The sequence below is a fragment of the Arvicola amphibius genome, chromosome 1 (genome assembly GCF_903992535.2).
Source record: "Arvicola amphibius chromosome 1, mArvAmp1.2, whole genome shotgun sequence".
NCBI classification, from domain to species: domain Eukaryota; kingdom Metazoa; phylum Chordata; class Mammalia; order Rodentia; family Cricetidae; genus Arvicola; species Arvicola amphibius.
In genome coordinates, this window is record NC_052047.1 from 181,867,576 (window position 1) to 181,893,311 (window position 25,736).

Genomic DNA, 25,736 nt, shown 5'->3' on the forward strand with positions numbered 1-25,736 from the left:
TTAGCTTGGCTGACCCAGAACCAGTGGTACTAGGATTACAGGTCTACTTCCCATGCCTGGCTGGGGACGGAGTCAGGTAAATCTACCCTTTCTCTATGCCCAATACTTTGATCCTGGAGGAGGCACTGCTTTGTATTATGATTGACTCGGGTTAGTGTCTCCTTTGGAACCGAGAGCCCATGGAGGGTGGAATGTGAGACTTGCTTATTTCCGAGAGTTTCAAAATCACTGGGTCTTAGATTGGAAGAAATGTGGACATCCAGAACTGGCCAGACCATGGGGAGGCACGGACAGGCATGAATCACTTGGGGGACATTTGTGCTAGAAGCTAGATGCGCAGAAGTTGCTCCAGCCAGTTTCCTCAGTAGCCTCCTTCTAGGTAGGAGATCCATCAAGCAAACAGGCAGCAAGTTTGCGTGCCTGGTGCTAGGATGGCCAGGCCCAGGGAACCAAGCCTCTGATGGGGTTGTGAAAAGGAAGACTTCCCGAAGGGGCGAGGTGAGCTATGAGCCAAGCTGTGGAAAGAGTAGAGCTGGCCAAATAAGAACTGTATAGATGAAAAGACACAGCAATGGGAGACATGACACTAGAGACACACTGGGAGATGTTACCCAAGAGTTGAATGTGCCAGGGCTTCAGGGAGGTCACTCATGCCACTGAAAATGTCTCAAGTCTGAGCAGAATGGGCAAAGGTGTGTGCAGGAGGGAAGAGGTGAGAGCAGGTGTGGCTGTGGCCTCTCTGGGATTCAGAGATGGGTCAGGAGAGGGAGAAGTGGGGGCTCCAGAGGCTGCATGCACGAGAGACTAAGGAGGCCCCTGGGCACAGAGTCATCCAAAGGAGGAGGTAGAGTCTAGCAGACAGCTTAATACTATGTGTGGAATTGGGATCTTCTAGCATGCTAGACTTCCAAAGACAATGGCGATGCTCCTCTTCCTTTCTCTCCTCCCTTTTCCTCTTTCTCTTCTTCTAAACAAGGTCTCATATATACCAGGCTGGTGCTGAATTTGCTGTGTAACTGAGGATGATCCCTAATTCCTGATACTCCTGCCTTCATCCCCCAAGTGCTGAGATTATAGACATGTACCACCATACCTGGGGTTGGCGCACAAACCCAGGGCTAGGCAAGTACTCTACCACCTGAGTTACATACTTTGGATTTCCAAGGATTTTTGTCTGATTTCTAGACTGGGGGTAGAATTGTTAGAATTTAGAATAAAAACGAACAGGGTAATGATTTTGTGTGTGTGTGTGTGTGTGTGTGTGTGTGTGTGTATACCTGTAGATGTAGGCATGTAGGCATCCTCAGTTCATTACGTGGGTACTGTAATCTGAACTCTGGTCTCCATAACTCCTCAGCAAGTGCTCTTCACTGCCACACCACCTTTCTAGACCCTACTAACATTTAAAATGATTTATTTACTTTTGTTTTATGTTTTTTTGCCTGTATGTATGTACGTATGTACACCACATGTGTTTAGTGCCTATGAAGTCAGAAGAAGGTGTTGGATCCCCTGGAACTGAAATTACAGAAGGTTGTGAGCCGCCATAAAAATGCTGGGAACCAATCCCAGGTTCTCTGAAAGAGCAGCAAGTGTTGCTAGCTGATGAGCTACCTCTCAGTGCCTGTCCCCAACCAACATTTAAAAAACATTATGTGTGTGTGTGTGTGTGTGTGTATGTGTGTGTGTTTGTGGTCCATGTGTGGAGGTCAGAGGACAATTTTTGGGAGTTGATTCTCTTCCTCCCCAGGGGACTGGGGGACTGAATTCTGTCCTCAGGTTTGTAGGCAAGAGCTCCTACTCACCAAGCCATCTTGCCGTCCATAGGTTCTGTGCACTTAGAACATGATGGGAATTCTATACTTTAGCTCATTTTATTTCCACCCTGTGACATTGCTCCTGGAGACACGGATTCGGGAAACCTTAGCTAACCGCTAATGGTGAGAGTGAACACAATCCACAGGGCAACTAAGAAGCAAAGGTAGCAGACAGGCAGCATTTGAGGGAAGAAAAGTTCCGAGGAGACCTTGAAGGTCGGAGGCTAAATGGGGTGGTATCCTGGATGCTAAGCTGGGCGAAGGAAGAGCAGCGTAAAGGTCAGTGTTGCCAAGAGCTCCTGCAAGGAAGACTGGACGTGTCCATCGGGTTTAACAGCCGGAACACCACAGGTGACCTGGGAAGACAGGATGACAGTTGCTGAGGAGTGTACAGTGAGTGCGCAAATCGGATGAGGAAAGAAAAGAGGGGGTAAAGGATAAATGTCCTGTGTATCTTGAATCTAGGATAAGCGGTGTTAGTGAGGGATTTCGGAGCCCATGGCACAGTGACGGGCCTTAAGGAAGTGAGAAGAGTTGAGATTCTCAGTACAGCTGAGGTCTGGCTGGAGGAGCAAGCGTCCCTCTCTTTCTGAAGAGATACTGGAGGAGATGCAATAACTTTGGGCTGTTTGGAGAGAGTAGTTATTGGCAGCTGGGCAGCCAGGGAAGGCTGCAGACACCTGACCCCTGCAAAGATGAGTTGTTGGGGTCAGATGGAAAGACGAAGCAGGGGCAGGCGGGGTGACAGGCAATCTGAGGAGCTGGCAGGAGTCCAGGGCCCTTGCAGGTTTCAGGAGAGGGTTCAGCTGGCTGAGATTGACACCTTGGAAGAGAGCAGCAGGGAGATGAGGCCAGTAGATGCAGACTGTGTGGGCAGTGCTATCGCTGGGGTTACTGGGATCCAGGGATGTATCTGGCTCCAGTCCCAGGTCCAAGAGGTTTATGTGCCGTGACATTAAAGAAGTTACTTACCATGACTCCAATTCCTCATCTGTTAAATGGTGATAACCCCAAAAGGGCTACTGAAGGAGGGCCAGATAAGAATGCACAAAAATCTTAGTGTGCTGTCTGGATGCTGGTTAATGCAAACCCATGGGATGTGTGTTTTAAGGGATACCAACTGGGTCACAAGATGTGAAGAGGACCGAGGCAGGAAAGGGCCGCACAGGACCTTGAAGACAGCAGTTGCCCACTGCCATTCTGTCTTCGCTAGGCATCTGACATACAAGATGTGTTTTCTGCCTTTCCTAGGCTCACGGAGTTCCTACCCAAGTTCTCTTTCTTTCTTAATCCTTCTCTTTTCCCTTCTTTTTTGAGCCAGGAGCTCCCCTAGCCAAAGCTGCACTTGAACTAGAAATACTCCTGCCTCAGAGCCCCGAGGACTATGATTACAGACTTGTTTCACCACGCAAGTCTCTCTAACTGTTCCGGAGCTAGGCCGGTCCCCAGGCTTTAGGTCCTAGGGTTCCGGAGGATTAATTAAGTCAGTCATCCCTTCTGTGGCAGTTGAGTAGGCCAGAAATTAGCAGAGAAGGGAAACGAGCTAGCGCAGGCGCAGTATTGATGAGCTCGCTCACCTGCGCTTGGGTGGGAGGGGCTAAACCCGGAGCCCTGACCCAAGGCGCGATGACGTCACTGGCGCGCCACCGCAGGCGCGTCCCGGAAGCGACGGCAGTGGAAGGGGCTGATGGCTCTCTGGAACCTGTGACTTCGGAACGTCGGTGGGAGGTGGCGCGGCGTGGGGTGGGGCGGGCCTGAGGGAACGCTCCAGGGCTTTGCTGCCCTTCCGTCCCCCTGGCCGTCCCTGCCCGTCTCTCCTCTGGGCCGCCGTCCGGGTAGGTGATGGCCATGACACCCCGCCCCCGTGTGTTTACTGGATCTGGCGCTCCCACCCTGTGGGGGCTGCCACCTGCTGGCCCAGCGACCTTAGGCATAGCCTGCCTTGCTCGGCTTCGAAGGTGCTGGTGGTCGAGGCCTCTGTAGGCGCTGATGCTAATCGCCTTCCTAGGCGCCTATGATGCGCGTGCCCCGGGTTCTTTTTTTTTCCTGGCTCGTCCTATCGGGAGTTTGGAGTCCGGTTGGCTCCTTTCCAAGTGGTGAATGGAGGAACCAGGGTTAAGAGTGTGATAAGTGTTTTGCTAGGAAGAGTTCATGAACCTTTGGGAGCGCTGCCCAAGGGTCTCCCAGTCTACACTGGGGTTGTTGACAGAGACTTCCCAGAGCAAGAGGCACAGTCCTCTTGAAGCGAACACCTGAAGGAGGAGTAGAATTACCAGCTAAAGATGGGAGGATATCATGGGACATCTTTTCTCTTCGGATTACCAATTGTCTTCCTTCAACAACCTGGTTATTATGGTTTATGCTCTTAAAAGGTCTATGGGGGGGGGAAGAGCGTTGAAGGGGCTCGTGAAGAACAGGCTTTATATCCAAATTGTCTACTTCACTCTGCTGATCTTTAGCAGGAACTAAGTTTCTTCCTCTGTGAAATGGGTAGTCCCTCTTGCCTCAGAGGTTTAATGCCAAGTACCACATGACGTAATGCAAGGGGAAGTGTGTTGAAGACCGAAGTGCATTGTAAGTGTGGGCAATTACGATTACAGGATGCAGACAGCAGATCGGGACCCGAGTGGGACAGAGGTGAGCCCCGGCGTGATGCCTGAAGTTCTCTCTGAGTGTCCACCCGCCCCTACCAAGTCGACAGCGTTTGATCTTTTCAACCTGGTTCTGTCCTATAAGAGGCTGGAGATCTACCTGGAACCTCTGAAGGATGCAGGTGATGGCGTTCGATACTTGCTAAGGTACAGACTTTACGAGTTGCTCTTCCTTTGGTCTCTGCTGCCTCTCTGGCCAGTTAGGCAGTAGTTGGGCTGACTTTTCTGCTCTTGATGACTGGTTTCGAGGCTTTGTTTGATCTCTACCCGTTTTCTGGACCTATGCAAGGAAGGTAGGAGCTGGGACTGCCTGGCCTGCATCAACATTCTTTGTGGCTGGATAAGCCCCTCTCTGGGACGGCTAGAAAAGCCCTGGACGTTGGTCCATTGTAGTGTCGAGCAGGCTTAGGTTTTTTTTTTTTTGCCCCTTTTCTCCCAATATTAACATAATATTAATATTTTGATTTTATGTTGTTACTTTTGTATGTGTTTGGCATTTGTGTGCAGGTCAGAGGACCGCCTTTGGGAGCTGGTTCTCCCACTCGGAATTAGACTCAGACTTAGCAGCAAAAGGCTAAGCTTTCTCACCAGCAAGTTACAATTTTAAACAAACCTCAAATGCAAATAGCTTTGAAAACACTGGACACCATATTCATTTATTATTTATATTATGGTTCTCAATTTTTTTTCCTAATTTGCTTCATTTTTCATCCTCTGTCGTTCTGTTTTATCTGTCCTTCCTTTTCCTTTAGTTATCTGAGATGGTGTCTTAGTACATAGCACAGGCTGGTCTGAAACTCACGTGGTTTAGGCTGCTCTCAGACATACAGGCTTTCTGTTTCAGACTCACAAGTACTGGGATTACAGGTATTTGCCAACTTTTAAAAATGCTTTTTTGGACATGGTCTCATTGTGTATCTCTGGAAGGCCTGGAACTCACAGAGGTCTGTCTGCCACACTCTCTGGAGTGCTGGGACTAAAGGCATGCACTGCCATGTCTAGCTTCTCCTTTTATTTCCCCCTTAAGTGATTTATTTACTTTTTAGATCTTATGTGTATGAAGTATTATCTGTATATATTTATGTGCATCACGTGTTTGCCTGCTTCCCTCAGAGACTGGGAGAGATTGCCAGAGCCCCTGAAATTGGAGTTATAGATGGTTGTGAGCTGCCATGTGGGTGCTAGGAACTGAGCCTGGATCTTAACCAGTGATATCTCTCCAACTCCTGGGTTTATTTATAAGTATTTTATTTGAACCTATGCCTATACTCCCGTCACTTAGGAGGTAGAGACAGGAGGATGAGAAGTTCAAAATCATCTGTAGACAGATTTTTTTCTTTGGGCTGTCAGCTCATTCACACACAGACAAACCTAAAAAATGACACAGAGACTTATTAAATATGAAAATCCACCCGATAGCTTAGGCTTGTCCCATTAGCTCTTATAACTTATTAACCCATCTATATTAATCTACGTTTTTGTCGTTTTGTCTCATTTTTTTTAAATCTCCCATCTTTTTTTTTTTTTTTCTTCAAGACAGGGTTTCTCTAGCTCTAGAGCCTGTCCTGGAACTAGCTCTTGTAGACCAGGCTGACCTGGAACCCTCAGAGATCTGCCTGCCTCTGCCTCCTGAGTGCTGGGATTCAAGGTGTGTGCCAACACCGCCCAGCTCTCTTCCATCTTATACCTCTGGTTTTCCTCTCGTGACTTCTGGTGTTGGCGTAGGTGTGTCATCCCATTCCTTGTTCCCCCAATTCATCTCTTCTCTCTGCCCAGAAAGTCCCGCCTATACCTCATGCCCAGCTATAGGCTGTTCAGCGTTTTTTTAAACCAATAACAGTGACAGAACTTCACACAGTATAAAGGAATATTTCACAATAATCATCCTTCGCTCCATAGCAAGTTTGGGGCCAGCCTGGGCTACAGGATAACCTTGTCTCAAAAACCATACCCCCAAAATAAATAAATAAATAAGTAAATAAAAAACAACCCCAAAAAGATATCCTAAATTGCAGGAAAATGACTTTGCGCTGTACTTCTGAATCCTTCAGTTTTTCTTTTTTAATTTTCTTTTTTTCTTTTTCTTGGTTTTTCAAGACAGGGTTTCTCTGTGCAGTCCTGGCTGTCCTGAAACTTGCTCTGTAGACCAGGTTGACCTCAAACTCAAAGAGATCCTCCTGCCTCTGCCTTCTGAGTGCTGGGATTAAAGGTGTCTGTTACCACCACCTGGCTATTTTATATCTTTTAATAAAAGTATTTGATTTCATCTTCAAAATAATGTCATACCTAACATAATTGAAAATAACTCCGCAGCCTGGGGCTCTTAGTTTCTAATAAAGATTATGAGGAAAGAATGCTATTCTTCACTTTTCTCATGCAGGCAAACACATATCACCCTAAACAGATCTCAGAGCCACTGGGGGCTGCTATTATGGTAAGAGTAAAATAAAAAGAGAGCTGGAAAGTCAGCCCTGTCTGCAGAGGGAGGACATCACACTGCAGTGACATCCCTTTCCTCCCAGAGCCACCCTCCTCCGTCCGACGTCTTTGCTCACAGTTTGGTCCTGGGAGACCCAAAAGCAGAGCAGCCGATCCTACAAATTTTACTGTAGCTTTGGACCCAATAGCCAAACTCCAAGATTGGGTCCCTTGTCAGTCAAATCCTCTTTACTAAGAAAAGAACAATCAAAATGTTAAGCGAATCTGACAGCCACTTTCACAGCCCAGTGATCCCTCTGCCAGCTGAGGAGACTGCAGCTGGGACTACAGCCCCTCCATCCAGCTCCGAGCTGGTCTCCCTGTATCCTCAGACCTGCAGACCTAACAAGTTAGTGTGCCAAGAGGCACCGCACCACCAGCAAAGGAAAGCAGGACAGGATATATGTAGCTCGTGCTCTGCCTGAAATGGGCAGAACAGAGGGCACAGACGACAGGGTGGGAGCGCCTTGTTTGCCAGCAGCAGATGCGCTCTTGTTCTGATGCTCTTTCCCTCTGGTGGTTCACCTGGGTGTCAGTGGCTGCATTGTTATCTGTTCTCTTTGTTGTTAGTTTGCTGCTTTTTATTTTACTTTAACTTATTTGTTTTTGAGATAGGGCCTTAAGTAACCCATACTGACCTCCAACTAACTGGCTGAGGCTGACCTCGAACCGCTGATTCTCCTGCCTCCCCTTCCCAGTGCTGGGATTATAGTTGTGCTCCCCCATGCTGGGTTCTCCATGTCCTTTTCCACAGCTAAGTTAGCAGCACTGTCCTGTCCTAGGAGATCTGAGGCACTTCTCTCTCCTTTGGGGACTTCTGTATTGTCGTTTGGTGGTGGTATGTGGTGGGAGCTGTTTTCAGTTCACCCAGTTGTGTTTCCCGGGTGATAACTGCACTAAGCTAAATTCCAACCCATCAGTTTTAGTAAAGTAGCTAGTCTTTTTCTCCTATATTAACATATATTTGAAACAAAGTCAGATAAATGCTCAAAATTGTAGAAGTAAAGAGATAAAGTAATGTGGGCAAAGTCATCCATATTTGTTTTTTCTCAATTTCTGTGTTGATGAGTACTGTGTAGCTCTGGCTGGCCTGGAACTCACTGTGTAGACCACTGGTCTTGAGCTCGCAGGGATTTTCTGTGTCTGCCTCCTGAGTGCTGGTTGTAAAGGTGGCACCACCACTCTCTGCCCCTGTCGGTGGACTGGTGAGCTGAGGAGGTTTTCATTTTTCCCCATATCTGTTCTTTTCTGTGGTCCAGCAAGTGGCCTGGAAGATGCTCTGACAATGGTCTTAGGAAGTTGTGAAAAAGGATAAAGGACATGGTGAAAGAACCTTGTCAGTGTCCCTTGTGAAGGACAGAGCCCACAAACCATGGGGCAGCAGTGGAGCCAGGCTTCTCAAGAGTCAGTAGAAAAGCTCTTCTCGGAAGAAGGTTCTGTGGGTCTCAGTTTTGTCACCCCAGGGCTAATGTGTGCCCTCTCCGTTCCTCTGCTAGCCTCCTACAGATAGCCCATGTGTGTTTCTCCTCGGTCCTCGGTGCCCCTGCTTTCCTCATGTCCGGGTTTGGCTGACTGTGCTGCCAGGTGTCTTTCAGGCCATCTTGTGATCAGAACTCTCTGTGTTGTAGGTGGCAGATGCCTTTGTGTTCCTTGATGACCTGCCTGGGCCTCAACATCTTGTTCCTCACTCTGAACGAGGGTAAGGGGGTCTTTGTGAACGAGTGTGGGGGAAGAGTCCTGAGCTGGAGCGATGTGGAGGCCCATGTCTTTGTCAGTCTCCTTTCTCCTAGGACCGCTTGGTGTTGGAAGCCAAGTTCCGGAGAGATCCTCAGGGCTGGGCCTGTGTGTGACTTTGGGTACATGATGTAGCCCATCTGTTGGGCCTTCATTTTCCTCATCTCTGAACATCATGAGGGATGAGAGCCTGTGCGAGCCACTCAGATCAGCAGCCAGCAGACAGTAGCCACCGCCGCTTCTGTATTGCTTTTTCTTGACTGCTTGTGGATGCATCCACTTTTTCCCATTTTGCTTTCCTACTTTATTAGAGGTTGTTTGCCAACACGATGTGTGGTAAGGTTATCAGGAGGAGAATCTGAGGAGAGACTTTTTCCCCATAGCAGTCATTTTCTCTGGTCCAGCACATAAGCCTTGGTGTGCTGGAGATCTCTAGCACGGGGAGAGGTACACAGGCAGGTACGAGGAAGGTGTGGCTAGGCGGTGACTGCAGAAGGCCTGGGTGGCAGTGTCTCCTGAGGACTCTGTCCTGGTATGCTCTGACCCAGGCCCTTCAGGGTTGGAACCGTCAGATAGCTGTAGGACAAGCAGCCTCCTCAGGAAGTGAGTCCAGGGCAGAATGTTTGGAGGGGCTGGTCCTTTATGTGTGTGTTGTTACATCACATGCATGACTCTCAGTATTTCCTGTTTCCTATGGACATATGGAGTCAGTGGGTAGACAGTTACCCCAGTTCACAGGATCATCTATTTTTGGACTGCTTTTTTTTTTTTTTTTTTGAGGCAGGCGCTCTCTCTGTAGCTCAGGCTTGCCTTAAACTCACCATGTAGTCCAGGTTTGCCTGAAACTACCCATTCTCCTGCCTCAGCCTCTTGGATTCTGGGGTTACAAATGTAAGCACCATCATACCCAGCTTGGATTTTCCTTTGATTTACTCTCCTAGGATGTTAGTGTGGGACTAAACACAGTTCTAACTTCGGTCAGTTTCAGTGACAAATAGTGTAACTAGCGTTGACGATAGCCCCCTGCTATCTTTGTTTGCTATTGCGATATTGTGTTACAAGGGAGAAGTTCCTGCTTTGAATTTTGTCTCTGCCTCATTCCCTATCCCTCAATATTCAAGACCCCTTCCTTATCCTAAAAGCCAAAGGAAAGTTCCAGTCTGCCTTAGTGGTAGAGAGGGCTAAATTTCATTCTTGGAAAACTCCTTGCAGCATCCAGACTGCAGATGTGAACCATCTAGTGTGTACTGTGGCATTTTTTTTATTTCATTTTAGTGTCTGGGTGTTTTGCCTTTATATATGTATGTGTGTGCAGTGTCTGTGGAGGCCAGAAGAAGGCATTGGATCTCCTGGAACTGGAGTTACCGATGGTTGTGAGCCAGTGTGGGTGCTGGAAGTTAAACCCAGGTCCTCTGACAGAGCAGCCCATATTTTTAGTCACTAAACCATCACTCCAACCCACAAGGCATTTTTAAAAATTTAAACAAGGCTGGAGCTTATCCGTGACCACATACCTGGAGCTCATAGTTTCGAACCTACTTTCGTTGAAGAGCTAGCATATCCATAGTACATGGTTTGGCGATAAGATCTATGAGGGAAAACGAAGCTGGGCTGAGCAGGCCGTAGAGTAGAGTGGGGAGATCTGCCGTTCTACCCACAGTGTGATCCGGCCAGGCCTCTCAGGCAGGGCCTGGAGGAGGTGAGGAAGCAAGCATGTGGGCACCCGCAGGTAGGCTCCAGGGCCTTGTTTACTGTGTTACCTGCAGTGTTCTTGATCTCTTAGGTGCCTGGTACTCCATGGGTGCCTTGATGATTTCGGTGCCCGCCCTACTGGGCTACCTTCAGGAGATGTGCCGGGCACAGCTGCCAGAGTCTGAGCTGATGCGGAGGAAGTACCACAGCGTAAGGCAGGAAGACCTACAGAGAGTTCGCCTTTCCCGCCCCGAGGCTGTGGCTGAGGTGAAGAGCTTGTGAGTATTGAAAGGAGGCCAGGAATGTGGGGGAGTGAGCCAGCTGCCGCCACCCTCCATGCTGCCCGTGTGCCACAGCTTCATTCTGTTAATCTCTTTCCCGGTTCTGAGCTGAGAACTCTTGTTATCCTCCACTTAGAGAGGAAGGCAGAGGCTTAGCTAACTAGTGACTGAGACTCCAGAGGGACCACTAAGGTTCTTGCTTAGGTGCCGCCTGTTCAAGCTACTGCTGGGTGAAGTGTTTAACTATTCTCCATCGATGAAAACCTGAATGATCAGATAAACGGCAGAGAAGTAACCAGTGACATGTCCCCTCCTTGTTCCTCAATTCCAAAGGACTGAGACACTCTCTAAGCCCCACCCTACTATTTCCTGTGTCTGTCTGTCTGTCCTCAGTCCTCCAAAACCTGTATGGTTAATTTTGGTCAGCTAGCTCTGGCTCTGACTCAAAGCAAATTTTATTGGCAGTCTTGGGAGCATCACAATGCTATCAAAATATCACACAAAAGCTGGGCTTGGAGCTGCTTCTTCACTTCTGTGCAGCATGTGACAACTCGCTTGCTTCTCTGCACTCGGGTCCCTCGTCCATGGGCTGTGGAGTTGTGCTTACACAGAGGATGGTTGTGAAGATTGCTTGAGTGTTGGGTACCCAGGAAGTGTTCGGTGTTAGTCATCATTACCATCCTAACATGACGTGACTGGCGCTTTGAGGAAGTGGCTTTAAGACTGCTGACGAACATTAACCATGTTGTCTTCAGTGGCAGCTGGCTTTTCCTGAGCCTTTCCTTCCTTAGATCAGGCTCCATGTATGCTTTTGACATCCATTGGGGTTATAACAGAACTAACATGTCCAGAAACCGAGTCATTAGGAGTAAGGTCCAGATGTATGGGAAAACAATCAATAGATGAAACTTTTTTAAAGTGAAGTCATTTTATGTATTTTTTTTCTTTTTCCTGAGATGATCTCATGATGTAGTCTTGACTAGCCTGGAACTCAAGCTGTAGACCAGGTTGCCTTCAAACTCACAGGCTGCTTCTGCCTCTCAAGTGCTGGGATTAAAGGTGTGCACCAGTATGCCTGACACTGAAACAATATTTGACAAGAGGCGCAAGAAGAATAGAAATAGTTCATATCCCATTCATACAGAGCAGTTACTAATGCTTGTCACACTGGCTTTAGGTCTCTGCTTTTTCCTCAAACCATTTGGAAATTACAAACCTCCACTCTCTTTACTCCAAACACTTCAGCATTTATTTCTGAGATCAAGGACATTGTCTTATGTATTCTCAGTAGAACAGTTGGAATTGGGACATTTATATTGATATATTAGTATACATAGTTCATAATCACATTTTGCCAATTGTATTGATAAAGTTTTTAAATATTGGTTTCCCCTGGTCCAGGGTCCAATTTAGAATCATACATTACATTGAAGGTTTTTTCTTTCTTGTAGTGCTAAGACTAGATCCAAGGCTTTGCCTGCCAAGCCCCTCAGCCCTCACCCTTAATGTCTGTGTTCTGGTGACCTGAGATGAGCAGTTCCGTGTGACCTTGACATAGTTGATACAGTCACAGTACAAGCTTACTGTGGTGTTGAAGTGCCTCAGTTTATGTCGTCTGGCTCCTTGTTAGAGTCAGGGTATACATTTTGTCAGGACTGACAAGTGGAGTGTCATAGTCCATATGAGAGCCACGTGATGCCAGGAAATAACTTTGGTCCCCTGTTTAAGGCTGCTCTAGCTTACTGTTTACCTTGGTTAGTAACCTGTGGAGAGGTACATTGAGGCTGAAATATCTTGGTCCTCGTCAGCTTTCTCTCAGCTGCTCTGAAAGCCGCTGGTGGGTCCCGCCTTCATTAGCTTGTTCCATGGTGGCTGAAGTGGGTCTCTCTTACTCCTCCGTTTGCATTTATCTCCTGGCCTGCAGTGGGGAGTGTGCTTCTCCTTTATTGTCAGTATGATGCACAGATTCTTACGTCTCTCAGCGGGATCTGATCTCTACCTCCCTTCCTTCCATCTTGGAGTGTCTTGTGTTTGGCCAGTGGGACCACTTTGAGCTGTTTTTCATGTTCTTTCATTATATCCCCATCATTTTTCAGTGCTGCCTTACGGTATGGCACACCAGAATATTCACATCTGTCTTCTCCTGTCCCTGCTCCGGCTCTGAAGCAGCCATGTCTCTAATGAGCCCTTTGGGTGGAAGGAGAGCATGGGCTTTACAGAGTGCTCCCCCCAATTGTCATAAATAAAATTAAAACAAAACAAAAACAGGTACCTTAACTGCGTCACCTCAGCAAGGGTCTCCCTAACGGGGTTGGAATGGGTTGGAACACTTTGCCAGACCATCTTCTCCCAGCACGAGTGTTTACAGAGTGACCACCGTGAAGCCTGCCTCTGCATCCTCATAGCCTCTGTGCTCCCGGATGGGTGGGTGGGTTGGCTTGGGAGCCGGCAGGGTCTATCCACTCATAGAAGCTCCTGTGTCTGCAGCTTGATCCAGTTGGAAGCCTTCCTGACCCGCCTGTGCTGTACCTGTGAATCAGCCTACCGTGTACTACACTGGGAGAACCCCATGGTGTCCTCACAGTGAGTGGGCTCTTTCTTTTCCACCCCCACCCCCACTCCGTGAAGCCAGCTACCTTGTAAAGGCTTCTGTCCCACCCACTTCAGGAGAAGAGCACACCGTGGTCCTAGGGTGTGGGTGCCATTTAAAAGGCACAGAGTAACAGTACTTGACTGATAGGCAAGTAGCTCACGGTGTGATCTACCACCACCCTGCCGTAGCAGCTGAGCTCATGTTCAGAAGCTGCCTTCTGGAGCTGCTCGTGCCTATTAGCTTCATATTGAATGAGAGATTTCTTTTCTCGGCTGGGCGGTGGTAACGCACGCCTTTAATCCCAGCATTCGCAGGCAGAGACAGGCGGATCTCTGTGAGTTCGAGGCCAGCCTGGTCTATAGAGGGAGTTCCAGGACAGGCTCTAAAGCTACACAGAGAAACCTTGTCTTGAAAAACCAAAAATTTATTTTTTCTTTTTAGAGTTGTTTATTTAATCATATATATATATATATATATATATATATATAATATATGTATGATTATATATAAATGTTTTGCCTGCATGTATATGCATGTATATCTTAAGGGTGCTGGTAACCAAACCATGATCCTCTTCAAGAGTCCAAAGTGCCCTAGTCCAATGAGCTACTCTCTAGACTAGATATGATGTCATAATTATGTCATAAGTGGTTGCAACAAAGTCTTCGGAACTATTTTGTAATGTGAACTGTGAATGATTGTAATTTATGGGAGTGGTTTTTTTTTTTTTTTTTTTTTTTTTTTTTTGGTTTTTCGAGACAGGGTTTCTCTGCAGCTTTTTTTTTAGAGCCTGTCCTGGAACTAGCTCTTGTAGACCAGGCTGGCCTCGAACTCACAGAGATCCGCCTGCCTCTGCCTCCTGAGTGCTGGGATTAAAGGCGTGCGCCACCACCGCCCGGCTGGGAGTGTTCTTTTAGATATTTAGATAAGTTCTACTTTTCATTATTAGCCCTACAGTGAGCATTTTTATGGACTTAGTTTTAATTTTTTGAAAAAAGTTTTAAAGATGAACTTAAAAGATGAATTACTGTATAAATGGAATGCATGTTCTTGAGGTTTTCCTGTATCAGTAATGGTTATAACTAATGTCTGTCTAGGTTCCACTTTGTGCCAGGCCCGTGCTTAGAGGTCCTGTGTATTGTCTTGCTTTTTCTAGTGACTCAGTGAGGTGGATGTTGTTTAATCTGCATTCACCCTGTAGGTGAATGAAGTCATGCTCGAGAACCAAGGGAGAATGTATTCAGGCCCAAGGCTGTGTCTAGACTAGCCCAGACCCTGCGAGCAAGTGTGTGAGCTCCCCGCTTGAGACACAGTGTGGTCTTACCGGTATCACTTGACAGAAGCCAAAAGCTTGGTACTTCTGAGTACTTCCTCAGCAGTTCCACACTGGTTTGATCGGCAGATCTTGTTGGTTTGTGCCCTGAACTGTTTCGCCCCACCACTCCCTCTGATCTTGGACTTTCTGTCCCTTCAGGTTCTATGGCGCTCTTCTGGGCATGGTGTGCATGCTCTACCTGCTGCCCCTCTGCTGGGTCCTTGCCCTTTTAAACAGCACGCTCTTTCTGGGAAACGTGGAATTCTTCCGAGGTAAGCCCCAGAGATCTGGGCCGAGGCCCATGCTAAGGACCTGTTTAGGCTTCCTGCTTCTGTGTGCTTGCCACAAGGGGGCAGCTTCCCGCTGGGTATCTCTGGGAGTGTGCTGGGGTTGGGTGGCTGACCGTTCTCTAAGGCTGCCATTAGAGGTCCTTCTCCCTTCTCCCCCCCCCTCTTTCTCTCTCTCTCTCTCTCTCTCTCTCTCTCTCTCTCTCTCTCTCTCTCTCTCTCTCTCTCTCTCTGTTATTTATTGTATGTACAGTGTTCTGCCTGCGTGACGGAAGAGAGCACAGAGCTCTCTACAGATGAATTGTGAGACACCATGTGGTTGCTGACATTTGAACTCAGGACCCCTGGAAGAGCAGACAGCACTCTTAACCACTGAGCTATTTCTCAAGTCCTCCCTCTCCCTTTTTAAGGCAGATGCATCACTACTTACTGATACGGTGTGGAGAGGTCTTTTTCCTAAATTGCCACCCACTCCTGAACTGTGGTCACCTGGAGTAGCTGCCATATCTCTGTGTGACCCGAGTCCACTGTCTGGCTTCTGGATGCTGGGCAGCCTGGAGAGGCCCTGTGCTTGGGTGATTGCTGTCTTTGTCATCCCGTCTCCTGTGTCATTGTGTCTCCTGCACCCGTCCTTAGTTTATGATCACTTGCTGTAGTGACTCTCTGGCCAGTTCTCTATGTAGCAGGGGGACGGGTGCAGATGGAGAACACTCCCGGAGTACCACTTACTGTGTTTCTGGGAAATTCCCTCTAAAGTTCTTTCTGGAAAATTTTTTTTCTTTCTTTTTTTTTTGAGACAGGATCTCACTTAGTAGTCCTAGCTGACTTGGAATCTCTCTGTGTAGACCAGGTTGGCCTTGATCGCACAGAGATCCGCCTGCCTCTGCCTCCCCCAGTGCTGAGATTAAAGGTGTGGTATGCACCACCACAGCCTATTTACTGTGTCTTATGTCACTTCTGACCTAGTCTCATTCCCTCTGCAGTGGTGTCTGAGTATAGGGCTTGTCTGCAGCGGCGGATGAACCCCAAGCAGGAAGAGTACGCCTGTGAGAACTCAGCCCTGCAGGACGCCGGGGGACGGAGCACTCTGCTGGACAGCACTCCCGCCCCAACACCCACAGAGGTGAGTGTCTGGCCATTGGCAAGAGGGTCTTTGCCTTGTTTGTCTTTCCCCCTCTTGTTTGTAAGGCCTGGCTTCTGGGCTGGAACTGTGGAGCTTTTTCCTGCCTAGTAATAAAAAGTACAATGAAATAGTTGCCTGGGCTTTTCTGAGCACTTGGTCTGTGTCCGGTGCTGCTCTAAAGCCCTGTGGGGTGTGAGCACTTGGTCTGTGTCCGGTGCTGCTCTAAAGCCCCGTGGGGTGTGAACACTTGGTCTTGTCTGGTGCTGCTCTAAAGCCCCGTAGGGTGTGTCTTGAGCACGGGCATGAGAGCATTTCCAGTGGCACAAGGGAGGGCTGAGACACAGGGGGGCTGCCAAGGGCTTTTGTCTAGTAAACAGAGCTGGGTCTCAGGCAGGCTCTATGACCGCTGGCTACTGTGGGTCCAGTGGGGTCTTGTTCTATGACCCTGCCCCATGGGGTTACAGGATGTCCTTTCTTGTGACTGCCTTTCCTGCAGCTGTGCAGCTTCCTTGGGCTGGGACAAGGCCTTTGGATCCTAGCCTTTGGCTCTCAGCAGGTGGCTCTCTCCTATGGGGACAAGTGTTGCCAACCTTCCCTTTGGCCATAGAATCTTTCTTCCTAGGACCTCACGCCAGGCAGTGTGGAAGAGGCTGAGGAGGCTGAGCCAGACGAAGAGTTCAAAGATGCAATTGAGGTGGGTGGCCTTCTCCCAGTCCCCTCTCCTGGCCAGGCCAGATGTTGGGTGGGCTGAGAGCTGTGTTTTTTGTTTTTTTTTTCCCCTAACATCCACATGGAAGCCAGAACTTGTTCTGAGCTAGAAATTTCCTGGTTGAAAGAGAGCCACTGGCCCTTCCTTCTCCCGTCATCTGTCTCAGGAGCCCAGGGCAGGGCTGGCTCTGCGAGCCTATCCAAACCACTGTTGGGGGTTGGTGGTTTGTCACCTGGGCTGGAGATGGGCTTGAGGTTATGATGTCAGGGAGCTTGTTTGGAGGAGGTGCCTGCACTGTGCCTCTGCCTTTCTGTAGACCGAGTTCCATAGATGTCCCTTTGGGAGGGTGGAGAAAGAGCTTGCATGGCCAAGTGCTAGTTCAGGGGAAGTTCAGCAACCTTGATTTAGACAGTGATTTAGATTGCTAGTTTGAAGAAGTGTTTTATTTGGCTTGTGAACCTTTAAAGTAATTCTTTGAGCCAGTGTTTAAAACAGGGCGGATTTCAATTAGAACTGTAGACTTGCAACTTTGCTAAGTATCTCAGAGTCTGCAGCAGTCAGTGTAGCTGAGGAGCCATTGTCTCTTACTGGACAAGTCACATGGGCTAGTAAAATCCTCAGCTGGTAGAGGTGCTGGTTGCCAAGCTGGATTGCCTGCGTTTGGTCCCTAGAACCCACATGGTAGAGGGGAACTGACACTGGGAAGTGGTCCTCTGACTTTTTTAATGTCTGCTGTGGTGCACACAATAGATTAACATAGGCATGTCAGTCACATGCTGCAGTTTCGTGTTGTCCTGTGCTCCTGTCCTCTCCGGTTACTGAGGCCTTCTGGCTGTTACATTACTGTTTGTCTCAGAGTAGAAACTCCCCTGTTTATGTCTCTGTTGTTGGAAGAGCAAGTCTTGTGACGTTTACCTGGGCCCTGGCTACGCGGCTTGCTTGCCCCATCAGCTGTGATGCTGCAGGTTTCCTCAGGGTGGGAATGGTTGTAGGCTCGAGTCTGGGGAGAGTGGAGATAGCTATGGCAGGGGTTCCAAGCATTTTTGTTCATGACCCAAGTAAGGAACACATTTTTGGGAACACGTTTTCTGTTGAACTGTATATGACCAGCGGGAACCCTAAGCTTCCTTGGGTCTGGCCTGCTTCCAGGGAGCCCTCCTGTTCACCTTACCCTGTGGGATGCGCTCAGAGCTCAGGGTGGCACAACAGTTTCCCTTGCCCTCTCCTGTTCCTCCCTTCTTGCCATCTCTCTCTGTTTTCTCTTCTTCCCCGCACCCTGGGAGGCAGGAGACCCACCTGGTGGTGCTGGTAAGTAGGAGCAGGGTGAAAGGGGCAGGGCGGGCTGGACGGGGTTGCCGAGTTAGCTGTGCCACACTTCATGGGCCACCATGCCCAGGTGCCTCCGCACGCAGGCCCTGGGCTGTTGTAAGTGATGCGCAGGACTGGAATAAGCCCTTTCCGCAGGAGGATGATGAAGGTACCCCGTGCCCAGCAGAGGATGAGCTGGCCCTGCAGGACAACGGGTTCCTCAGCAAGAACGAGGTGCTGCGCAGCAAAGTGTCTCGACTCACAGAACGGCTCCGCAAGCGTTACCCCACCAACAGCTTTGGTATGGCCCGAGAGTGGGTTCAAGGTGGGGGTGTATAGCTAGGGCTGGTGGGACTTAGGGAGTTGGAGAATACCTGGGCCACAGGAACAGAGTCCAAGAATTCTGGGCACTTGTAAAGTTGTCCATTGAACCTTGGGAAATGCGCAAATGTCTCAAGGATGTATGAGTGTGGAATGAGTGTGGTCTATTCGTGTCTAACTCTCTTAGTGAATATTAGCTGACAGGAAGACAAGGTACTTGTGGACCCAGGCTGTGGAGAGCTGTGATTCCCAAGGTGGCAGAACTTGACAGCAAATACTAGCTCAGCCAGTGTCCTTGGGCAAATCATGCCTCAGTTTCCCTTTCTGTTCTTGTTGGGTTGTTGTGGATGGCATGACAATGCATGCAAGAGTTAGCACAGGGCCAGGCTGATTCTTAGCAACTGGGTGCCGTTCGTGTGCGGTGCTGATTAGGCCTGTGTGTCCCTCGTTGTGACCTGGCTGTCTGCAGCAAAGGGTGCCTTCTTCTGGGTCTGGGGGTTTTCTGAGGTCACTTATAGCCAACGTTGTAGTTTGGTTAGTCTGTATTTTCTTGGGGTTGTGGGTGGGTCAAGGACAGAGCTTCAAGGGTGGGTCTTTGAGCATAGCTTGGGGACCAGGCTCTGATCTGGAGCCCTGAGAGACGGAAGAAGTCTGGTGAGAGCCTGGAGTAGCTGGTGTCTGAGAGCCATTATGGCCTTTGAATTGTGAATTCCAGTTTAGTGAGTTTGAGAGAGGGGAAATCCCTGGATTTATCTTTGGGAATTTGAGGGACATCTAGGGTCTGCCTTCCTACCCCTGACTAGTGATTGTCTTTTTAGGATTAGGTGTTCTGGACCTGCTCTTTCCTTCTGTGTGTCAATACCCTAGGCACTCAGGATCCCTTTTGTCTGTGTTGACTTCTGGCCCTGGTAGACACTCCAGGCCCAGGGCCATAAACACACTCATTCTCAGGTGGATGGAGATGGGGTAGGGAGATCCTCTGGGCCCAGAAGTAACAAAGGGATGTTTGCCTCAGACATGGGACTATCTCTGCCATGGTCTCCCTGGTTCCATAGTCTTTCTTCCTTGATCCCAGAGAGTCTCTTTTAGCAAGAGCTGTGGGTCATTCTGGCTGGACTGGGAAGGAGCTTTGGGACTGTCATGGTCAGACATGTTTTCCACGAATCACAGCCGTGCCCTCTGCTACTGATTGCTGCCCTGCCAGATGGTAACAGACCCCAGAACCCTTCTCTCCCATCTTTCATCTCTTCTTACATCCACCCCTTGACTGCCACTTACCATCTGAGCTACTGTTGGCTGTTCTGCCACTGTCTGAAGCTCCTCTGTTTTATTACACTTGGTGACTTAGGAAGTTCCTGCATAAGAATTCTGCCCTCCATGTCATCATGGAAGGTCCCTGGTCCTCTTGTAATCTTCTGATGACAAAAAGGAGTGGGCATTTCTGGAGGCCTGTCTGTCCCTCAGCTGTGTGCAGCTGTTTGTAAGGGAATATTTGGAAGGGTCATGTCTGGTGGACTTCACTGAGGACACCTGAGTCAGATCCCTGCTGGCTTGGCTAGATTGCAGGGAGGAGAGTCTCTGGGTGCTCTAGGTGCTCCTTGATAATCTGCCAAGCCTGAGAGTGCGGGTAGTGGAGTGGGTGGGTAGCCTGAAGGAAGCTGCTCCTAGAGATGGACACCTTTCCTGTTTCTGAATCCAGACCTTGTGCTCTGCACCCAGCTGAGATCCTGGGCTGTGCCAGGCTGGGGTCCTAAGTGTCTCAGAAGAGTTGAGAGCTGTTTGGGCAGAGTGTTCTGGGCTGGGTCATAGCTGAGTTGTTCCCTTTGTTTCTCAGGGAACTGTGCAGGCTGTGCCGCCACTTTCTCGGTGCTGAAGAAGAGGGTAAGTCTGGTGCTGTGTGCCTGGGACAGTGTGCTGTGGCCGTCCTTATGCCAGACTCAGGAGAGCCATCAGTGAAGTCTAAGTCTCAGCTCACAGGGGGTCAGTGCATCTTCCCGCTTCAGGCCCACACCCTTACCAGCCTCTGTTGGCTGTTTGGTCCTGTCTCATTTCCACTCCACTGAGGCCCCTCTTGAGTCGTACAGGATGGGATGATAGGAGGGAGCAGATATTGGGGTGTCAGGTGCCTGAGGGTGGGCTCTATCTCACGTTAACATTTCTTGTCCACAGCGGAGCTGCAGCAACTGTGGGAACAGCTTCTGCTCTCGGTGCTGCTCCTTCAAGGTGCCCAAGTCCTCCATGGGGGCCACAGGTGAGGGCTGCAGGAGTGGACTAGGGAGGCTGCCTTGGGAAAGGAGTGAGGGTAGCTCCTCGGGTGCCCTCTTTCCTTCCAGAGGAGACCACCTGGTAACATTTTTAACAAAAATCAAAATGATTTCTCTTCCTCTCCTAAAAGCTGTCTATGTTTGTGGTAAATAAAGCCTGTGGATGAGCAAAAGGAAGAAAATATGCTCATGTGTCCAGGCAGGATGGTTGGTGTAGGCCTGTCTGCCACTGGCATGTAGGTGGCATGAATGTGCGTTCATGTTCTTGAAAACGGATTATATTTCACTTCCTGCCCTGTGATGTGTTGCAGTGTTGGGCAAGCTTTTTTCTTCCAATCTTACAAGTAGCACATGCTGGTTAACTATAAAATTTGGAAATTATTATAAAGAAAAAAGGAAGAGAAAAGTGATCCTGTAATCTTACCACCCAGAGATTTTTAACCACCGTTAAAATGTTTAGGGAAAATTTCCTCTGGTATTTTATTTAGAAAAAAAGAAAAAGCTTTACAAAAGTGTTTTGTGGATGCCAGAAGAATTTCCAATGCACGGAACACCTGGAGAGGCTGCTGTTGGCATCAGAGCCCCAGTGCTCCAGTGTGTCTGAGGGCAGGGAGTGAGCTGGGTCAGGGAGGGTGCAGGCTGGGCCGTGGGTGGTCTGTCTAAGGACTGGGGAGGCTAATTCAGTACTTGGCGCCTTGAGCCCAAAGGGCACAAAGAACCGTCTCACCGCGTTCTTCTTTCTTTCCAGCTCCTGAAGCCCAGAGAGAGACTGTGTTTGTGTGTGCCTCCTGTAATCAGACCTTGAGCAAGTGAGAAGAGAGGCTGGGCTCCCACTCTCCTGGGGCCAGTAGTAGACACTACTCTCCCACCCCTGGTCCTCTGAGGCGTGTGCTGGGCAAATGCAGCCTGACAGCTAGGTCCTCCCTGCCCTTCCCCTGTTGCCTTCAGTTGGGCTGGTAATGCTCTGAGGCCCACAGGGAGAGGAACCCCTGGAGCTGTTTGCCCTGCTAACACCCCCCCCCCCCCCCCCCCGTGCTGATGACTCAGGACTGGCCAGGGAATGTCCACCAGAGGGCAGAATTGAGCATAGCCTGCTCTCATCTGGACTCTGAGGTGGGGAAAAGAGGTTCGTTCCTGTTGAGTACTGGGCCTCTAAGCCCCAGAGAACCTGGAGGAGGACTTGGATGGAGCACCATGGCCTGACTCTGCTCTTTGAACAGCCTCAGGATCTCTTGTTTTCTAGAGACAGAATTTGGAGTTCCCAAGTGCCCAGAGGAGCGTGTACATGAGGGTTCTGGTCAAGCCCCACAGTGTCAAGCGGATGGCAGCATGGGGGAAGCTCTGCTACAGATACTGTCTGCCGTGATTCTCTGGTGTCTCTGCCCTGCTGGGATGGCCACGGGACCCTCACATCACTCCTTCTTCTGCTCCTGGTCTGGGCATCCCTCCTCTCTCACTGCCACCTCTCCCTAGCCCTTGTCCCATAGAGCGTGAGGCCAGGGGAGTGGAGCAGAGATTCTGAAAGCCCTTGGCCTTTGAGGTCCAGGAAAGTATTGGACCTTGATGGGCTGGTTCTCAGAGTCCGTGGCTGTTCTGGAGTACAGTGTCTATTGTGGGCTAAGGTCACATGGACAGTTTTATGTTTCCTCTGATCTGCCAAGGGGCCCTGTGCCTCTTTTTAAGCCATGAGCTGGCTCAGGCCCCCTCCACTGGAGCTGCCCTGTCTTTTCAAAGTATTTATTTATTTATTTCACGGTTCTTGGGAGCATGCAGCCCAGGGGTGGGGTGAAGATGAGGGCTACTGCCTGAGACCCGTCTGTAGAGTCATGGCTCTCCCTTGGGGCTGCTCTGCAGGGCCTTGCACTGTCGCAGGAGAACTGTTTGTGTGGCCTAAGCATGGGCTTGGTGGAAGCTGGGTGTGGGGTGAGTGACCCCCGGCTGAAGCCCTCTTTGCTGGTCAGCCATACACAGAGCAGTGAGGGGTTGTCAGTGGGGACCAAGGTGTGAAGGGTACCCTTTCCTGGAGAGAACGTTACCTCTGTGCTTATTTACACTGGAGAGCAGTGGAAAGGAGCTCTGTGTGGGATTGGCAATAAAAGGCCCCAAGCTTTTGTTTTTGTCCTGTCCTTGTGCCGACAGTCGCCATCAGAGTGGAGACCCGGTTTCCTATGCTGTTCATGGTCTTCACTTTGCCAAGGGTGGGCTGTGGGGCGTGTCTTTGCACACTGCCTGGTAGTGCATGTGTGAGTGAGCCAGGCCCCGTAAAAGCTGTGCCTTGTAAACAGAAAGGCAGGCTTTGTCCTGCGAGCAGCTGAGGGCCTTGCGTTGAGGTTAGGACCAGAATTTAAATATTAAACAATATTTTTTAATATTTCATTGTTTAAATATTAAACAATGAAAAGGTTCTAGCTAATCCCCCCTGAGAAAGTCAGAAAAGGCCAGCTCTGCGGGAGGCTGAGAGCCGGCAGGAGAGGTTGCTTGGAGGTAGGCGTGAGGTGCAGGTTGCCCCTGTGATCTGAGCTAGGCTGGGCGCTGTGGGCACTGTTTTCCTCACAGTAAGATGGTAGTGCCCAGCAACAGTGGGGTAAGCCAGCCCCACCTCCCATGGACCTCCTGCCTGCTGTCACCGACAAACTTCAGACAACGCACGTACCTCTGTCTTGTGTCCTTACGGTCATCATCTTTTGCTTCCTCTTTTAAGCCAGAGAATAATTTTAAATCATTTTTTAGAGCAGAGTGTCAGGGAGAGCCAGTGTAGTTTGAAACAATTGATGCCTTGTTGAAAGGTGACTGTCACTGCTCAGGAAGGCTGGCTGTCGGGTGTAGTCACAGATGTGAGAAAAGGGGTTTTGCCCTTTCTGTTTCCTGGAGGTGCGTATGAGAACAGGCGAGGGAAGCTGTCTTTAAATGCAGTTCCACTTAGAGAGCAGAGTCACCAGGGTTCGGCAGGATTGGTGGCGGTGTCACTGTTGAGCCCATGGTACAGATAATTCAAAGTCGGATCACAGCTTGCTCTTTGTGGAATTGGCCACATGCCAATTTGACCTTGGGCTTCCAGGAGCAGGGGACAGATAGCCAGGTGACAGTCCTGGCACCTGGCAGGGCAGGTCTGCAGGCCTGGCTCCAGCTTGGCTCCAGTTGAGGCTTCTGTGGTCTGGCGTGTTGATGCCTTTGGGAAATCTTGGCAGACCTGGAACAGACAGGCGATGACTTTGGGGGTCTTCTGTAGCCTTTGGGGCTGAAGCCAAATGAAGCTCTATTTTCATTCCCGTTTCAGAGGTCTGTGTCTCTTTCCACAGTTGGCCCTGTTCATGGACCACTTTGCCAGGCAGCATGCCTAGTCAGTAGCTCAGCTAGTAGCTCATTTTAATGTCCCACAGCTCCACAGGTTCATCTAATTGGTGGGTGTTTTAAATGGGTAAATAGAGGCACCGGGAGGTTAAGTTACCCACCCAAAATGGGATGGGGATTGTGCTGCAGGTGTTCTTAGCAGCTTTGGCCAAGAAACGTGGGTAAAGGTCACATTCTGGGTGGCTCCCTCACATTCTGGTCCCCACTCTAAAAAGCTAACCACTGCGCTAACAAGAAGGGTCTGCCCACCAAGCACTACCGGTGCCCTTCAGTCCCTAGCAGAACAGAGGTGACCTTGTGGTGGGAGCCCCTACTTTCCCCAGTGTCCAGCCTCCTGCCAGCAACACCCCAGCAGCACATTCCATTCTCTGGCACTGCTGGCGGCTGGGATTCTGGGTTCATTTGGCCGCAAGCCTTCTTGGGGCTCCAACACAGCCTGCTGTCTGGGCTGGGACACTGGGCTCCCGTCACACACATTCCAGCAGCAAATACCCCCCACATGAGATTACCCAAGGAGTGAACTTTAGCCAGGATTCCAGCTGGCTGTATAGTTGTGGGATGTGAGCTTGCTTTGTGAAGACCTGAGGCTGGATTACGGTAGGGGTGGGTGGGACCCGGGGTGGGTGGGACCTGCTGGCTCCTCTGCCTCTGTCCAGGCCCTTGGCAGTGTCATCAGAGCAACTTCTGGTCTGCACAGTTGTCACAGTTGTTTGTTCCCATAACTGATCTCAGACTCACCTCTATGGAAGGTAGAAGGTAGTAAATAGTGGTTCTTTTGTTTTGTTTGTTTGGTTTTTTTGTTTTTGTTTTTGTTTTGAGACAAGGTCTCTCTGTGTAACAGCCCTGGCTGTCCTGGAACTAGCTCTTGTAGTCTTGTAGACTGGACTTGAACTCAAAGAGATCCCCCTGCCTCTGCCTTCTGAGTGCTGGGATTAAAGATGTGTGCCACCACCATCCGGCTTAGTCCTCAGACTTGTAAGCTATAGGCTGTGGCTCCCTGTGGCGCCCTGCAACTGCATGTGGGGTTGTGGAAAGTTTGGTAACAGCAAAAGGTTTTTGATGCTGAACAACCAAAAATTAACTCAAAATCAAGCTTGTAAATGAAGATGGAGGTGGCTCTAGGGCACTGTCCTGCACTGCACGACACAACGTGCACCCTGTGTATGTGTGTACCTCGTGCCACACAGCCGTGGAGTGCTGCTTGGGACGCCCCGTGTGAGCCATTGCATGCTGTGAACGGCAGCGTTTTTACTGTCCGTCCAGCTCCTGCTCGTACAGAACATAATGGTTTACAGAAAACAAGAAAATATTCGATCCTTCAGTGTGTGACTATCACATTAATATGTCTTTGGATTGCATTAGGTTGTAATATTTGATTTTAGAAATTAGTGTTTGGGGCTGGTGAGATGGTTCACCAGGTCAAAGCCCTAGCCACATAGGCTGGACACCTGAATTTGATCCCTGGAACCAATGCTAAAAAGTCAGATGTGCATCTGTAATCTTAGCACTTCTAGGAGGTAGGAGGAGAGAGGAGAATTGCCCTGGAGCACACAGCAGCCTGGCATGAACCAGAGACCCTGCCTCAGCAAGGTTGGAGGAGAGAACCAATTCTCTGGTCTCTACATATACTGTAGCACAAATAACAATTTAAAAAGAAGAAAATCACTAGCATCAGTTTCTTAAAAATTGTTTAGTGGTTTTGGTTTGGATCATAAATCAGAATAGAATTTCAAACAATTTATGAAATGTTTTTAAACATAACTTTTGCCATTTTGTGCAGTGTGTGTGTACGCAGAACAGCATTCTCAGCGT

General features: G+C 49.4%; 1 protein-coding gene across 2 annotated transcripts; it reads left to right on the forward strand.

The window, feature by feature from the left end:
* The first annotated feature begins 3,482 nt into the window (after positions 1 to 3,482).
* Zfyve27 (zinc finger FYVE-type containing 27) lies at positions 3,483 to 22,684 on the forward strand. 2 transcript variants are annotated; one of them, XM_038338858.1, is made up of 13 exons: positions 3,483 to 3,652; positions 4,418 to 4,615; positions 8,575 to 8,645; positions 10,464 to 10,650; positions 13,141 to 13,236; positions 14,721 to 14,833; positions 15,832 to 15,971; positions 16,594 to 16,665; positions 18,145 to 18,289; positions 20,144 to 20,190; positions 20,479 to 20,560; positions 21,322 to 21,382; positions 21,817 to 22,684. In XM_038338858.1, exons 2-13 carry the CDS (start codon positions 4,419 to 4,421, stop codon positions 21,860 to 21,862), a joined length of 1,257 nt encoding a protein of 418 aa, XP_038194786.1. In that variant the 5' UTR covers positions 3,483 to 3,652; position 4,418; the 3' UTR covers positions 21,863 to 22,684. The 2 variants fall into 2 exon arrangements, with proteins under 2 accessions (XP_038194786.1, XP_038194803.1); XM_038338875.1 differs by lacking the exons at positions 8,575 to 8,645; positions 10,464 to 10,650 and having other exon boundaries at positions 21,322 to 22,684.
* Positions 22,685 to 25,736: the final 3,052 nt, after the last annotated feature.